At 35.9% G+C, this 19,138-nt stretch overlaps 1 protein-coding gene across 1 annotated transcript in view; it reads right to left on the reverse strand.

The window, feature by feature from the left end:
- Window positions 1-16,530, reverse strand: part of LOC139714257 (uncharacterized) — a gene marked incomplete at its 5' end in the record, with an annotated part of 135,579 nt that extends 119,049 nt beyond the window's left edge. Inside the window, 2 exons of the mRNA XM_071625972.1 lie at window positions 1,168-1,310; window positions 16,483-16,530. Of these exons, the coding sequence (XP_071482073.1) occupies window positions 1,168-1,310; window positions 16,483-16,530 (191 nt within the window). The remainder of the gene's footprint in view (window positions 1-1,167; window positions 1,311-16,482) is intronic.
- Window positions 16,531-19,138: the final 2,608 nt, after the last annotated feature.

Below are 19,138 nucleotides of genomic sequence, written 5' to 3' on the forward strand. Positions count from 1 at the left end.
ATTAGAAAACAATCATCCACTTTCACAAAATGGTCCTAGGGAGTAGACTTTAAATCTAGCTCTTCTCTCACTAATTTCATCACTGATGGCAATCTACTGTTTTTTGCTTTTTTGTTTCTTGCTTGTTGTTGTTTTTTTGCTAGTAAGTGATGCTCAGTGTAATACTGCTTTAAATATGTTCTCATAAAGCTGTTGCTTCAAGAAATGAAAAAAAGAATAAAAATATACTTGCATCATGAAACACAAAGTGTCAAAATACTGCATCGCATAAAAGAAACATCATGTGTTATTATTAGTTACCCTCTAATTATTCACAAAATACTGGAAATATCTCGTTTGCTGCCATATTCCTTGAGCCACCTGACCACAGATATTTCCTGTATTTCGTAAGAACATGAAGGGGGCGACAATCCTATCTTTAAGTATAATTGCATTGGTAAATTTTTAAATGAAAACATAGATCCCTAATTTCACATTTCAAAAACTCTGGTCACCCACCACTTGTGCTCTGTTTTGTTTTGTTCTGTTCTGTTTTTGTGTGTGTGTGTTTTTTTTTAATTCATTTATTTCATATACACTATAACTGACTGCTGTAGTGTAGTGCTGCTACATGTAGCTAGTAGTAGATTGTAACAGTTCAAGAGCACCCAGCTGCAATGCATGCAAATGATCAATATGAACAATACAGAACACAAACTACAATGTGAGCAATGACATCATTCCCAAAATACGGGGAAAATTGTGTGGTTGATTGACCAATCAAATTACGGAATTCACCATCACTAAAAGATAATCTACCTTTTAATACACGACACACACGACTGCTGGTGATAACCGAGATGGCATAACAACAAGAACAACAACTGTGAAGCAATAATATTACTACTACAACGTAATAACCATTTCTAACAATCACATGAAAACAATGTCTTTCAAAGTATATATCAGTTGCACTCAGTACAAAATTCAAGCCATGTGAAACCACCAAGATGATTTTTTTTTTTGCTGCTTGCATCAATTCTGGAGTTTTTCAAGTCTTCCTTCACCGTTGTTCTCGTTGACGTCTACACAAGTGTGGTGATGAGAGGTGTGGTGATGAGAGGAGGTTATCTATGCAAATTAGATTTAGAGGCATCACCGAGGAAGTGGGTTGGAGGGAGAACTCACCTGGGCTGCTTCATCTTTCCACTGGTAACCGCGGTTGAGCAGCAGCTTAATCACGATCTTGAGATCGCGGAACCCGTTAGCGCTTACATCGTAGTATGGCAGAGTGACAGACTCTGAATTAATACAGGAACCAAATAAATTATCTGGATGTGTGAGAAATGGGGAGAGAGAGAGAGAATACATTGGAGGATGAATACAAATGACAACTTTTGCATAATGCAAGACCAATGCAGTTACCCCAACTATATTAGTCGCGAGAGTGCGAAATCCATCCGAGTGAAGAATTACGACAGCTAGATCACATTCGAACATTACGAAACGCGGCACCCACACCTTCTCTCAGTAGACAATCACATCATAGCCATAACACATCATAGCTATCAATTCTGGTCCGATGCAAAATGGCATACATATACATTAACCTCTTTTCCAACAATTTCCAAGCCCAACATCCCCCCCCCCCCACACACACACACACACACAACCGTAAGGTAATCCAGGAGCAGTATTTGTCAGCCACTCTGCACCCTCACTCAGCTGAGGAATACGATATCAATCTCGTGAGTTATATATAAAAATCCTCCATTATTTATGCGTGCTCGCTATACTTACGTCATGTAAACACTCTGGGATAGATTCAATGCAAGTACAATGATAGTTTTGGGTTTTGTTTTGTTTTGTTTTTTAAAGCAGGATATTATCCCTTTTTTAGAATGTCCTCCCTGTAAGTAAGTGCAGAGATTCCAAATGTAATCACATGTACACATATTTGATTGGAGTGAATGGATGATTAGAACTGGTTGAAAAACCCGATTACAACAATTCTTCAATTGATGGCCTCAAAATATGAATACATATATAGCAGGCATCACATTCTTAGGAGAAAATCGCTTTCAAACAAGACAAGACAGTAAGCCTCAAGCTCTACGTATGGAAATTACACAAAACATGCAAAATGCTATCTTCCTAAGATCTGAAAACATTCATACACAATGAAATCAGACTCTTTTTCTCACCCTTGTTTGGTAAGACAAAAAAAAAACCAACAAAAAAAACTTGATAGTATGTTGTAATCATTGAAATAACAACAACAACAACAACAATGTCTACAAAATGATGAAAATATATAGAAACAGTGAGCTACCTTATGAGCACAAATGGCAGATGAGTGTCTTGGGGCTACTCACTCATAGCATTTGGTCGAAAAAAAAACACATGAGCATCTCCCTATAGATGTATATAAATTTCTTGTTTTCTTATCTTTTCTCATTGTCACAAAAAGAAAAGGTTACAGATGTTAATCAATGTGCTGTATCTGTGGCAGGTAGAACAGATATGATAACGATTATGAAACAGTGAGAGGTAAATGATACTATTCAGGGACACGGTTTGGGTGCACACTGCACGCATGAGGCATACACACTCAGAAGCCAATTGTAGTTGAGGCTGAGCATGATTACTTAGCTGGCTTTGGGCTTGGTTGTAATGCCGCAAACATGGCTACCACTTATTGGTCAAGAAGCATGTACCACTCCATTACATGGTCTAAAAAATCCTTTTAAAACTCAGCCCTTACTGGGCTTTAAATAGCAAAATGGCATATTGTAAAGCAAGATAATTTCGTGGCATGATATTTTCGTGGCATGATATGTTCGCCCATGGGAACCAACGGCCTTTATGGCAGCATGAAATTTTCGCAAATTGCCACTGGCATTCAATGCATGTAGTGCAGCAAGGACTTTAAAGCAGTCTAATTTCACAAATCTTGTTGCTCGCGAAATTCGCAAAACTAACAAGCACGCAAACATTTTGGATTTTACAGTACATGCTGGAGTGCATTCTTCGCTGAATGGTAAAAATGTCTGGAAACTTGACTGTCAATTAATAGAAATTACCTAATCCCCCTAATCCTCACAAAGTGTCACCATGGTCTTAATCTTGCAATGGACTGTGGGACATATTGCTACGAATGAGTGGGCTGAATATGGATTTTACAGCTAGGTCAAGTTTGGACGGATATACTGAATGCTGCTAAAAAAGCTTGGCTAGTTGAAGACAGACACATGCCTGGACACATAAGGAGTCAGCATTAGATAATGACTGTTGGTCGTAAGAAGAAATACCTTAAAGGGACTCTACAGAACTGGTTGAGGTGAGGATTCAGCTTGTAACATCTTGTGAGACATTTAGAAACCACTCTATGAAATGTTAAAGAACATACAATTCCAAGGGGAATCGAAAGTTTATTTGATGAAAATGGGTTTTGAAATGACGGAGATATCTAAAAATTAGGAAAAACAAAGAGATCATAATAAAAGTCGTGGCCCGTCAATTTTATTTGGATCGCTTTTTTGGATATCTCAGCCATTTCAAGGCCAATTTTCATCAAATAAACATTGAATCCTTCTTGAAATTACATGCTCTTTCATATTTTATAAAGAGATTTCTCATTATCTCACACACACACAAAAAAAAAATGTTATAAACCGGATTCCTCACCTCAACCAGCCCTGTACAGTCCCTTTAAATATTCTAACCTCATGGCTTGAATGCCATATACATTGTAGTTGGGGAGGTTTAAAGTCCATCGACTTTGTCTCAGGATTTTTAACACTTCCCCTCCATAGCCTTTCAAACCCTTCCGATGGATAACTTTGTGTGTACGCTCCCACGCCAGTCATTATCCATATAATAGCACCTAATGATGAGGCAGGCACTTTATGAATTATAATTTCTTCTATTTTCAGAGGGAAGATGATGCGGGAACCAGATGCACAGAGGCAAAACTCTTGCAGTAGAGGAGACTGGAGTAAAAATTGGACACATTCAGCATTCGGATTACTGCATCAAAAATCCTCTTTGCACGACAGTCAATTTCATGGTTAGGGTGTTGGGCGGGAAGGAAAGTGGTGATGGAACTTGGTAAAATCCCTTCTTATTTATGAGACTCTTATCATGAGATGGGCAAGTGTTATGGGGGGAGGGGAGACAGACGAAGTGGTCAGGCTTAATTTTCCAATTATACCCTCTCGCCATCAGCAACAACCGACATCCATGTCCGTGCATGAAACAAGTCTCTCAGCCCATACATAATGTAACCCAGTAATCTGGATATTAGCACACTTTATAGGCAGCATTATTGATCGAAACTATACAGCGTTCGAAAGACAGAGTCTGAGAAAGAGAAAGTAGGAAGGAGATGGGGGGAGAGGGAGACGACAAAACGGATATTTGGAAAATAGAGAAAAAAGGTGAGAGGAAAGAAACAGGTTGGTGGGTGTACTAGAGAGGGGGAGAGAGCGAGAGGCAAGGTGGCTGAAAATAAAAGAGGTCAGTGCTTCACGTGGTTATCCTATCCGTACCCTAATTAACGTAGCCTCATTAACATAGCCTGTTTTGCAAACACACCTCCTACCTCCCACACAAATTAAGGTTCATGGGACCACACTTAATAACTACTAGGATTTAAAAAGAGGTGTATACCTGGTGAAAACAATCACTAATGACCACTACCACCATAATTACAAGCCTAAACCAGTATTACTCACGCTAATGTGTTTTTCACGATTTAGCTGAGGATTTCATTACACGGTGTTTTCCCACTGCGACATAGCTGAGCACGTTGCTTATCCCCCCCCCACCTCCATCGGGGTTTTTTTATTCATCAGCAGCCATTGCTCATTATGATTCATGACGTGCACGCGGGGAAAATTGCGGTGAATTGGCCGGCAGTGACCACTGCATCCTCCTGCCGTGGGTCAATTTACACGTCCACGCTCACAACAGCAGCTCCTCTTTTTCAATTTTGCAATCGTGGCGGCACCAGAGCATTCCATACCTGTGCCTCATCTACAACGCAGTAGCAATATTCGCTGCACATGTTGTAACACTGGTGTTCTGACGTAATTCAAAGCAGCACCACCAGTACAGAAATCATGTTCAGTTGTTGACTTCTGCACTCAGCAATCTGTTGTCATCTTTAGTTTGCTTACTTTTTTACAAAGCTACATTTATTTGGTGACATTGCCAATTTGACTGCTGATAATTGTCTGGATCATATCAAAATAGCACATACTTCTTCTTTCTTTTGAAAAGAGGGAAAATATGATACATTTCATTTCTATTTTACTGCACTGATAGTAATTTCAAGCATCTTGCATGAAGTATTAAATTGTCTGTAATATTCATCAAAAAAGACATCTATTTAATGATTATACAATCAAGCAACAGTGGAATGAGAAAGAGAAAGACAGAGATGGAGAAAATTCAGGGGAGTAAAAACAACGCGATACACTGGACCATCACATTACATGATTGCAAAATGGCTCATTTTCCAGCAAAATAATAGTACTGAGGAAGGCAGCTGACGTACAGAATAATGCTCATGACGCATGATCATGACATTTAGGCTACATATGGATCTGGCAAAGTAACACCTACATGTACAGTGAAGCCATTTTCTTCTTATAATGGTTCCACTGTGTTTGTCCCCATCACTATCAACTGGCAGTCATAATGACCACATCACTACTCTCATACGACAGTACTCGTAAGCACAAGGTATACTTCTGAAGAGAAAATCAGAATCAGAACAAAATTAGGACAATACAACCAGCCAAAAGATTAATAAAAAATTAAAAAAAACTTGTGCGAAATATAATTAGAATTGTTGTTAAAAGACAAAGCAGTACCAAATTTCCAAGGTTTGATGATCACTGTATAGATCTGCTTTAATAGCATTCACCTTCAGTAACTATATTTTAAAAAGTGATTCAGGGAATTGGTTATATGTACAGACCAAAAGGCATCAACAGAGGTCAACATACAGTTTGATTGCAAGGATATTTTTATTAAACAGACATAAAACTTGTTTTTGCGACACAGCTGTTAATCAATGATGCCTGTATCCTTTGCTTCAACAAGCCTTATACACTTAAAGGTCTGTTATTTTACAGCTCCTCCACAGAAATTAATTCTTTTTTTTTCTTTTTGGAAATAAAGGCCATCATGTTTTTCCTATCTACTGAGCCAATGAAAGTCACTCTCTTAAATCCAGATTCAGAAACTACAGTATGCATTTTGATTGTGTGTGTTCACAGTACCTCAAGGCAAATTGGAAGCAGCCCTAAAAACCCTGACCAGAAAAGGTACGCTTGGCATTCCATAGGAAGCCATATCACATTCCATAGAATGTAACTTTGTCATCAAAACAGCTCATTTGACTCCACACTGTTTCTGATGTATCATTCATAATCTTGGTAAATCTGTATGACGACCTTAAATCATTTTTTTTTAATGGTATCCTTGGAATAAATTTTCCCTTTTCTGATAAGACTAGTATACATTGTAACATTGCCTCAATCTGTGGCATTTAGATGTACTACACAAGATGAATATCATCACAAATCACACAAAGGCACTGCTGACATGACAAGCCAACATGCAAACTACCGTGCAAAGAACTTTTCTCATGCTCAAATATTTTTCATAAATCTACACATGTAGTTTCAATTTGGTCACTTCGTAATCTAATCTAAAATTCCTGAGATTTGATAAGATTGGATTTAAAGGGAATCTCTCCCCTAAAATTTAAATTTGAGAGGTGTGAGAGCATGTCCAAAGAACTCTACAGAAAATTCTATCCATCACAAAAATGCCCAAAACTGTGAAATATTAATTTCAATAAATCAGCATGCACTAGTGCGTGCTGCAATAGTAGCCAAGGGGACGTTTCATCAACGAGTTCGTCGGAGGTTTTCACCGACAAATTTGCTATCAGCCAATCAGACGTAAGGATTTCAGTAGCTTCTAACAGTTGTCAGTGTAAATCACTGACAAAAAGTTTCATGAAACAGTCCCCTGATCTGATTAGCTGCGCGTAGACCATCGGTGTGTGCATGTTTCCTTTGTTCGCCTCCGTCTGCACACAGCTATATCGAATACTGTATACATCTGTCATGGAGCCATGTATGCATCCGCAAGAGTAGATGCTGCCACAGCTGCCTGGTCAGTGGCCCAGCATGGTGCAGCAGCACCAAACTACATGTAGCTGCGTGCGTAGACATTTGCGTGCACTTGCGTGTTTTGAGAGTACATGTATCTTAGTACACTGATCGTACAGAAAATTATTGAACTACGCAATTGGATGCAGTCGATAATGCCAGACCACTACTCTAAGATCAAGGCGCATGTAATTTTTGGCATTTTAGGGATTGCTCTCTGTCTCTCAATTGCTAAATCTCTGTATGTGAGTGACGTTGCACTCTTATATTTGATAGGGATATTACCAGTACAATAACCTACAATGTCAGAAAACTAAATTTCTGTGTACAGATACCCTTTAATGTCTCAAATACGGATGTACGCTTATTATTATGTACAATGTAGGCCCAACCATATTTAATTTTCTCCCCACTTATCTCAACATTTATGTGTCACTAACCCTTTTAATAGTCCACTGTATTTATGTTCAGTAAGAGTATTAAGTTGTGCTGCTCTTTCAATTGCAGAGACTTTTATACTGTGTTGTATCTTCATTTCTTTTTCATTTTTTGGTGAAAGGAAAATGAAATTGAATTAGATTAAATGCCAAAATATGATCACAGACAAGTTCATGGTATTGAGGACAGGGAGGTAAATAGTACATGTACACACTTTAAAGAGCAAAGAATAAGAAAATTACAGAATTCTATGTAGTTTTCCATGTTATAAACATGATTACATGTAGTTACATTATTTACAACTGTACATTCTGCATACTCAAAATAGCAGAGGTCTATAGTATTGAACTGTATACAAATCTTCAATAAATTTCGAAATTGTAAAATCAAATGATAATTAAAATAATTGCATTTCTTATAAAAGCATATTTACGACTTTGTAGGGTCATTGGTTTATTTGTTGTGGGTTCATTTCTTTTTGCCTTTTAGCGATCATGTACAAGAACCAATATTTATGTAGGGGATAAGTATCTAATCTCTTTGAACAGACAGGATAAGTTAACATGACAACGTTCCATGGAATCAGAATAAGAGATCATAAAATTTGATATCATATCATAACTCTCAAGTAATGGCCCAATAGCAGACTGGTTTACATTTCTTCATTCAAATCGAAATACAGATCGCTTCCAATTATGATGAAACAAACTTTGCATTTAAATGACCAGTACCCCATACTAAGTTTGACTTCAATTTCTCTGCCCTACACATGTAAGAGCACTTTGACTTACAGAAGAATTCATGAATATATTGGGGGGAAAAAAAGAATTGTGGCTTCTGATTGTAAGAGTAGCCGCAGAAAAAGGGTACCATAAATGATGAAGACATCTCAAGGCAATGAGATGGAAAAAAAGAAAAGATCGCAGCAGCTGAAAACCGGAGGGCATTCCATCTCCAACGTCAAAACATGTACTCATTAAGAGATTGCAGTGTTAAAAGATGTATGGAAAACTATACAATAACACAGATTCATTAGTATAGTGCTCATGAGCTCTGGTGTTTGCTCGTACTGTAAATCAAGGCTGCAGGCCCTAATAGTTGCTGGATCTATTTTACTTTTTTCCTTTGTCTCCTTTAATTTTCTGACTCTAGGCATAATCATTTATATGTTATTCCAAGTCGTGGTCCATTTCATTCAAATCCTGCAGAAATGATTTTACGAATTTAGGCTGAATAGATTTGTGTCTGGAGTATTCCCAGTGCACACAATGAAGTAATTGCATACATCAGCCATTATTAGAGTGGGGGCTGACCCATCGCGGAGTGTCCTGATGAGCTACGGATGCACCAATCTCACGGAAGATGTGAGAGCGTGGACGTGACATGCAATTAGTGCTTTCTTCCTCGAACCAATCATTTCATCCACAGAATGTGACAAACAGTCACATACGCACACACACACACACACACATGATGTGCAGTAAAAAAAAAAAAAAAAAATATATATATATATATATATATATATATATATACAGTATAAATATATGCATACACACTTTTTATTAGGCCAAACACACAGTTAATTCTTCCATGTACAAATAGATTGCTACCAACTTGCAAAAAGGGAACACATCCCGGCAACAAAATATCATGGTATACAACGGAGAATGCACACTTTTTACCTTTAAAGTTTAAAGTTATTCCATGACAGGCATGCAACGTCTCACCTAGAGCCATGCCTAATGCATTCTCAATTGATTTCCTTTCTACAGACCCATTTTAGCACCCCTTCCCCTCCTCCTCCCCCTCCCCCCCCCCCAAAAAAAAAGTTCATCATTGTGTTATCTTCATCAAGCCCAGGTTTAGCAGCAGGTACATTCCTGCAATAATGTGCATTACTAGACATTCACTTGTAAGCAGGCAATAACTGCGTGCATGCATACACACATAAACATGCACACGCACACAAACACACACACGCACACACACACTTTTTTTTGTTTTTCAACGATATTTATTCTGTTCCATTCAAAGTAATAGAAAAAAAATAACAATTTTCATTTGCTACAATTGAAATGACGAAAATATACATTTGTGATCATAATAGCAAATTTGCTATTGCTGTACATAATGACATAACAAAAATTACATTTTCATGAACAATTATCAATTTACATACAGTCACTTCCCCTATGCTCTCAAAAAAATTGCTTAAATTTAACAGTGATAATTCAATTCTTCTAGCATTAATCTTAATAATCATCCAAATGAATTATGCAGCAAAATTATACAGTAATAAATAATGGAACCATATTATTTATCAACCAATACCCGCCCACCTACTAACTCATATCCCTTACTGAGTCCCTATGACCACCCCCACCAGTTCCCTCCCTTCCTGTTTCCTCCCCCACCCCTATCTGTACACATGCAACACACAAACACACACAAACACACCCATACACACACACATACACATGCACCTAATTTGGTTAACTGCTCTTGCCTACACATCACAATATAGTAAATATAGTTATGTAATCAGCCCGCCAACAGGCTGACAGGAACGCATGGGAAAGGAGGGGGAGAAAATACAAAACAACACAAGAGAAAAAAAAAAGAAGAAGAAGAAGAAGAGGAGGAGGAATGAAGGAAAGGGAAAAAAATGAAGAAAAGAAAGAGTGGAATACTATGGAAACATTGCTATTTTCTTAAAAGTCACAGACGTTGCACGTAGCTTCAGACTGGTTTATTCAACGAAGTCTCAAAATATTCCCATTTTTGTAAATGTACATGTAGCTTCCCAGCCTTGGTCGCAAGGATTTTTTCCTCATTTATTAATTCAACAATAATCTTTTGCATCTTTTCTCCAGTGGGTAACTTATTTCCCGTTCTAGATTTAAAAATGATGTATTTTGTTAAGATAATCAAAGTATTTACACATTTTGATCTATTTGAATAACCAGAAATTCCCCCAAATATATCTCTCCAATTCATATTCCTTAACTCATTTATATCAAAATAATTAATTATGAATTCCCATAACGGTTTCACTTTAACACAGTGTAAAAATAAATGCAGATAAGTTTCAGGCTCATGTTGGCAGAAGGAACAAAGGCTGTCTGTTACAAAACCAAACTTCATTAAACGCTCCTTAGTGTAAACTACGCCATGTAACATCATAAATTGAAATTCTCTATATTTTCTTATCAATGTACACTTACTCGGTTTAATAAAAAGATCTTTTATTTCTTTGTTTGTATAATCATAGCTACTGTGGTCATCTTTGATTTGTAAAACATAAGATGACTGTAAATCTTCCACCATAGCCTCATATATTTTTCTCGATTTTAAAACTTGCAAATTTACTCTCTGACCAGAAAAAATCAATTTTAAGTCAAAGTTTGTGGAATCAACTTGCTGAAGTGTACCTGCTCTTATAGAATCCTTCCATTTCTGGGGTATAGCATTAAATATATCATTCAGTTTAAGCAATTCTTCTACCTTAAAACCAAGACCCAAGCTTTGAAAATGTGACTGAGATCTCAAATGACCGTTATCTAATATATCTTGTATTGTAATTATTCCTGCATCAAATAAATCTCTATGAAAAAACATCCTACTTGCTATGCGTACACTCCTATTATTAAATATTATTGGATTTACAACCTCATTTTCCAATTGTCTATATTTATAGATATCGAGCCAAACCTTCAATATTTCCGAATAAAAAGGTGGTACATTATCTGTCATAATAGATGAATCAAAGTCACACATAAACAGGAATCTACCTCCTACAGTACTAAAACAGAAGTCAAAAAATAATTTCCACCCAACTTCTTTTTCTCCATATAGAAGGCGTTTTAGCCACATAATACGTTGTGCCTTAACAAATAACCGAAAGTTCGTCATTCTTAAACCCCCAAACTCATAATCTTGATACATAATATTTCTCTTTATACGGTCTTTGCCATGCCATAAGAAATCAAAGGTAATTTTTTCGACTTCTGAAAATACCCACTGAGGAACAACAATAAGTGATGCTACATAATTCAATTTTGACAAGGTGAATGTTTTCATAAGATGTATTTTTCCCATAAGTGTTAAATCTCTTTCTTTCCACCATCCTAAAAGACTTTTTATCTTACTTAATATTTCTTTAAAATTTAAATTCTCTTTTGCCTTAACATCTAAGGAAAAATAAATTCCTAATATTTTGATTTCTTGAACAAAATTCCCAAACAAATGAATATTTGGCCTATCTTTTTCCTCCCCAAGCCATAAGAAATTAGTCTTCCCTTTATTTATTTTGAGACCACTTATTTTCCCAAATTCATCAAATAAAAATTGTAACCTTTTAATTGAACCCTCATCTTTCACAAACAAAGAAATATCATCCGCGTATAAAATTTGTTTTATTTCATTTTGACCAAATTTAATTCCATGAATATCCTTATCTTTTCTAATAGCTCCAGCTAAAGTTTCCATAGCTAATAAAAATATATATGGAGACAGAGGATCACCCTGCCTCACACCCCGTTTGATATTAAAGTACCCCGTTGAGTTTCCACCGTTCATAACACAGCTACTGATATCCGTGTACAAGACTTTAACCCAAAATTGAAATGAATTCCCGAAACCAAATAATTGCAGAATTTTAAATAAAAAGATATGCGCTACCCAATCAAATGCTTTCTCAAAGTCCACCGCAACTAGATAACCGCAAGGATGTTCCAATGCATGAAAAAGAATGTCATCTATTATTCTTACAGCTTCTCCGATATTTCTGTTTTTCATATAGCCTACTTGATCATGATGAATAATTTCCGGTAACACCTTTTGAATCCTTTTAGCTAATATTTTTGATAAAATCTTATAGTCAACATTTAACAAAGTAATAGGTCTATAGTTTTGAACATACATACCATCTTTACCTTCCTTCTCTATAAGTGTAATTACTCCTTGCTTTTGAGATGTAGACAGTTCCCCCCTATTATATGCCTCATTTAGCGTTTCAACTAAAATATCTCCTAAAACTGGCCAAAAAGTATTATAAAACTCCACAGTAAATCCATCATTTCCCGGAGACTTATTAACTTTCATTTCCTTCAAAACTTCATAACATTCATTTTTAGTTACTTCACCTTCACATAAATTTCTACTTTCTTCATTTAATTTGGGAATACCAGATAAAAACATCAACTTTTCATCTTCAAGGATATCACAAGCAGAATACAATTTTTCATAAAATGTTCTAATAATTTTCAAAATCTCATTTTTATCTGACACTATTTCTTTCTTTTCATTGTATACTTCTTTGATAACACTTTTCCTTTTCTTAGATTTCAACAACTGTTCAAAATACTGTGTTTTCTGTTCTCCCTCTTCATACCACTCTGCTCTTGACCTGATTCTCAGACCTTGGCGAGAATAATCATACAAATTGTTTAGTGCTGTTTTTTTCTCTTCAATTTCATCCGTTATAAATTTTACAGGTAAAGTCAATAATTGAGTTTGTAAATGACTTATTTCTGATTCTAACTTTTCTATTTCCTTTCTCCTTCGTTTTGCCTTCTCCTTCGAATAACTGATTATAATATTTCTCATTTTCATCTTTAAAAAATCCCAAAAAAGTAATTTATCCTGGATTTCTGGAATCAATTGTTCCCTTAATTGATAAATTTTCTCATTCAACATATTAACAAACTCAAGATCTGCACATAAACTATTATTAAATTTCCAATAAGATTTACCAAATGAAAATTTATCTGCTAGATTCTTAAGTTGTAACAAAATACAAGAATGATCAGGTGTAATTGACGTAATGATATCGCACTTATTAACCAAATTAAGTGCATTAGAGGAAAAAAACCGATAGTCTAAACGACTTTGAACGATTGGCCACTTTTGCCTAAAAGTAAATTCCCTTTTATCCGGGTTTCTTTTTCGCCACACATCTTCTAGCTCATACCTTCTCAAAAATTCTTCCAATTTCTCATTAAACTTAGTTTTTATAATATTCTTTTGCCCCATATAATCTAATTTTCCATTCATGAGTATATTGAAATCTCCCCCTAAAACTACGAGCTGAGAAGGATCATACAATTCCGCTACCTTAGTATTTAGCTTATCCAAAAATTCAAACTGTGTTTTTTCTTTATCTCTAGTTGGGAAATAACAATTACCTACTAATATTTTCACGCTTCTCAGTTCTCCCTTCAGTAATATATAACGCCCATCTTTATCTAATAAAACATTCTCAAATTTAAACTTTAAATTTGGGGATAACAAAACTAAAGTTCCCCTACTATGGTTTGATCCATGGCTGAAAAACATTGAGCCATCCCACTCTGAGCTCCACCTTTCCTCTACATCAACAGTACTATAAGTTTCTTGAAGAAAAACAATGTCACTTCCTTTGCTTTTACACCATGCAAAAATGTTATTCCTCTTAGCCCTATCCCTTATTCCCCGAACATTCAAAGAAATTAACGTAAGATGCTCATTTGTTTCCATTATATAACTAGATTCTCATTATGAATGATAAAGCGTGCATTGGTACAAGACATGAATAATACAAAGTCCTCTCCCATGCGTTCCCGTTCAGGCCTCTCCAAGAATTTCCAACGAGTTGTGAGTACAAAGAGAGCACAGCTGATTTGTATAAACATGTAATTAGTTTGAGTGCGAGCAAATAGCAGAACCATCACAGAAAAGGAACCTATGTCTCCTTCCAACTGCACATGTGGTACAAACATTCCAAACGCACAACATCTAACATACCTCAACCACGCCCTATCCATATCCCTAGATACCGATCCCTGACCCAGCCAATAAATTGAGGGGAAAAAAAAGTGAAAAAAAAACTATATGTAGCTGGCGAGTGGCGATATATGCAGACTTGCATTGACATTCAGCCTACCCGCCCCAACAAAATTTTCATTTTTATGAGTATCTTGCCTATAGCCTAGATAGCTTATGACAGTTGCAAAACTAAACCTCATAAAATCTTAGATAATAGAAAGAAAGTCGAAACCCGCATAGTAGTGAAGGACATGGTAATGACGTAGTTTATATACCGCAATGAAGTAAATCTCATTATGATATTCAAGTACGTCAACCCTTTCCAATAGCAAATATTTTTTAAAACAATACATGTATTTCAACCACACACACACACACACACACACACACACACAACCACACACACAACCACACACACACACACACACACACACACACACACACACACAGGTATATTTTTAGCACAGCTTGCCAATGATGAGGATGCGTTGCATCATAACAATCACTTTGGACCAATGACCTTTGATAATATATTCTGTACCTGCCTTTATTGAAAAGAATTAATTCGGCATTCAGTCATGATTAACTACAATGTACAATGATTGCAAAACAGTCCAGCAAGCAAAAAATCCTTTCAAATGGTGACTCCATAGCTGTACAACTGGAATCAAATATAGTATGCAGAAATTGCTATATCACTTGATTCCTCATTATGTAGCCTGGCCAACATGCATGATATGTTTTCAGAGAGTGATCCCAATAGTTTTTTACTTAAGTGGCAAATTACAACATGTGTCATACTTTTCAGAAACGCACTCAAATGCAGTTATTTTTAGGTATGATACCTCTATACTATTAAAATCAGAGTGACAGACATAATTTTGTTGGTCTTAAATCCATTCTTAAAATCAAGAACATTGATGTGGACATAATATGGAGGAAAATGTGACACTTCTCAGCCACATGACAATCATCATCTCATTTATGACATCATCATCTCATCTATGACATCATCACCTCACCAATGACATCATCACCTCACCTATGACAATCATCACCACTCTGCAAATGTGATTATGTCCAATTACACTACTTGTATTTCAAGGTCACATGCTAAACTTTCATTCCAAAATTTTCTTTAATATCATTTGCACAATGTTATACAACACTTCAATATTCCTCCAATTATACTCAATTTTACTCAACAGTACCAAGAACAGCTAAGCTTAAATGGAATAAAGAGAGAGCTGATTAAAGGGATGGTATGGTATTTGTTGAGATGAGGATTCAGCTTTTAACTTTTGTGAGATACTTGGAAAGCACTTCATGAAATGTTAAAGAGCATACAATTCTAAGAGGAATTCAAGGCTTATCGGTTTTGCAATGGCCGAGATATCTAAAAACAAAGTAAAACAAAGGGATCCCAATAAAAGGTGGGTCCCACCATAATAATCAGGATTGCTTTGTTTTGGATGTCTGCCTTTTCAAAACCAACTTTCATCAAATAAACTTTTAATTCCTCTTAGAATTAGAATTATGCTCTTTCATATTTCATTAGAGGTTTCTCATTATCTCAAAATATAATCATCAAAAAAATATTGGAAACCAGAAGCCCCATCTCAACAGAAATTATACCAAGTCCCTTTAAATCTGATCATGCAGTTATTTATAAATATGCTTCATAGGAAAGTAGTAATAATGCATTACAGAAAATTAGTGTTTGTAATCAAGAGACTATCTCTTCTAAACACTGAATTATTGTATGAAATTACTGCAAATTCATTTTCCCATCTTGTATTACTCTGCAAATTTCTGATAACAAAAAAAAAATAATAATGATAATAAAGGACATTTATATTGTGCAGCTACTATAATAATATACTCTACTGCGCATTACAAAATAACAAGATGCTCGAATACTCTTTCTGAAATCCATTCATCACTACTTTATAATACATACATACAAACCATTGGACAAACGTGACTAAACCAATTCCATCGAACTGTCATTGAACTGGACAACAAAGTGCAGTTTACGAGATAAAGATTGGAATACGTTGGTTATACTCACCATCAACACATTCTTCATTCTCTCTACATACTGCACTAAAATGGCACCCTGTAGATAAAAGAGAAGATAGAAGGAGAAAGAAGAATGCTGGTGAGTGGACGTCAAAAAAAATAAATAAACAACACGTACAAAATTTCAAAAACACTCATTTCATGACATACACAAACGTATAACCAAGTAACTTTTGTTGACACCAAAACATCATCTTCCAAAATCAATATTTGAAATCTGTGACCATACTTCATCATCTACTTACTGCATAAACATACAAAAATAAAGTACACTCACAGATTCCAGGTTACTGACAAACACTTTATAGAAATAACTTGAGTCAATAATGTCACTGTAGAGATAGGACTATGAATTTCTTATGAATTCAAAAATATGTGTGTCTACATTACATTACATACTCTACACTGGGCAATAAGTATTGCATGCAAACATTTAAAGAGAGCAAAAACAAGTGTAAAAGCTCAATACACCTATATTGTACACTTGAACAATGGCATTAGTGACATGTTTTTTGTGCTTTTTGAGGAATGATAAATGTTGCTTTTTAGAGGCATTCCCCATGTGGGTCTTCTCCTATTGTATTCTGGTATATTTCTCATTTCTATTCGTGTAAAGGTCAATCACTCGTTTCTTGCGCTCTGTTTGCGTCAGATCGCTTTTCACTCGAGCAACTGTGCGACGGACAAGACCCATGGGAAGCGCGGATCCCGCAAGGGAGGAAACTGCAGTCACAGTTTCCATGGCAACCAGATATTCCATGCAAATATTTGCAAGATGACCTCTGCAGCAGCCTGCCGATGCTGGTGCCCACCAGCATTCGGTTTCATTCCTGTTCTTTCTCCGTTCATCCCTCATGCAATATTCCAAATTCTGCACAAAATGCATAATATCATCAGATAAAGCGCAGCAGAGTACACACACGCACATTCACACCCACACAAATTCTTATGGCACGACGGCGGCACTAATGCACAACGTTGGCGCATTTAATAATCATGAATATTTACTTCTTCTCTCCCACGAATACGATATAATCCAAGGATGGGAAGCAGATATCCCTTGGAACGTTTACTCCGAATGTCTAAATTAATCACTCATGCCTCACGTTTCAAGAGTAGGTCTCATGTACACATATCTTTCTGGAGGAAATACATCATATCTTTTTTCCAACACCAACTCAAAGCCCGTGTAGCTGTTAGCAAATCTATTTGCCACTGCCACTGTACTGGTGTTGGCACCAAGAATGAAGATGAAAAAGATGGAGGCAGTAAAGAAAAAGACTGAAAATATTTGGTATTATCATACCAATGCAAATTAATCACATTCCAGATTATTTTGTCTTTTTCTTATTAGAGCCACAATTGAACTCCTCCATTTTCTTACTATTTAGTAATTCTCGATCATCGGTGCAGCATTCATAAGAAGGTAGGAATGTTATGTTACTGCAAGTCAATTGTAAATTAAATTGCAATACTGCACATCCTTTACTTTGACAAAAGGAAGAAACTTCCTCGGGCCACTATCATTTCAAGCACACGCTTATGTGGTCTGGTGCATTTTTTCGCCTTATAAACATTCCCTTTTATCTGGCGTCGATTATCATTGTTGTTTAATAATAGATTTGTAAGTTACTGTATGTTTGCATTGTACACTACAAGCCATATTATCTCGTCATCTCGTCCGTGATGTTGAAAAATATTATTGATGATGTTATTTTGTATTGAAAATGTTTTTAAAAATATTATTCATGATGTTATTTTGAATTAAAATGACGGAAAATGCAGAAATAAAACCAAACAAACAAACAAACACACACACAAACAAACAAACACACTAAAATTTCCTTCAAAAATCAATGCCAACATTCTTAAGTACTCAAAAATCAATATTGGCACCGTGCACGAAGGATTACAACTCCAGTAGGAACGTTTGTAGCCAAAGTGTACATGTATAAATAGCATTTAGACCTGAGAGGTTGTCTAGAATTGTATACACCTGTAGTATAGCTTTTGTTACAATTCAGATATATCCAAATAGTATTGAATACTGAAAGATGAAATACATGCATTTGTCTGCAGGGCTTGGGGAATTACCAGCTATCACTGGTTTGTTAAAGAAATTAAACACCCAATTACATTGTAAAGTTCTTTCTTTGTTCGTGTCCGACTACAATGAAATTTGTACCATATTATTTTGTTCTTCACTATATATTATTGGTTAAACAAAGTCAATTTCAACATGGAAGGGCAATGCACTTTAAAATTGCATGTACTTGTACAGTACTAACGTACACAATCGTATGTGCAAGGTGTACACTTTTACCCACACATATAGCGTGGACACACACACGTGTACTCACACACTGTGACACGTCAAACACTATTACCGAGAATTAGTTCATCTTCATAGCCAGGTTTGACGCACACCACCCACAAGGCTGAACGATAATCATTTATAATGCCATTTACACAGTGTTTTTTTTTTCATGCATCACTATTAAAGTACATAAAAACAACAACAAATGCTTAGCCCATTACAGCCGATTTGGTTTTCAGACCACGTGACATCAAAACCATCTACATTGTATTCAATATTTCCAACAGAATTACTTGACTGATTGTGACAATTATCAAAATTACATCGG

The sequence above is a fragment of the Diadema antillarum genome, unplaced genomic scaffold, assembly GCF_040938485.1.
Source record: "Diadema antillarum isolate AM-2024a unplaced genomic scaffold, OU_Dant_1.0 seq00002211_RagTag, whole genome shotgun sequence".
Taxonomy (NCBI): Eukaryota; Metazoa; Echinodermata; class Echinoidea; order Diadematoida; family Diadematidae; genus Diadema; species Diadema antillarum.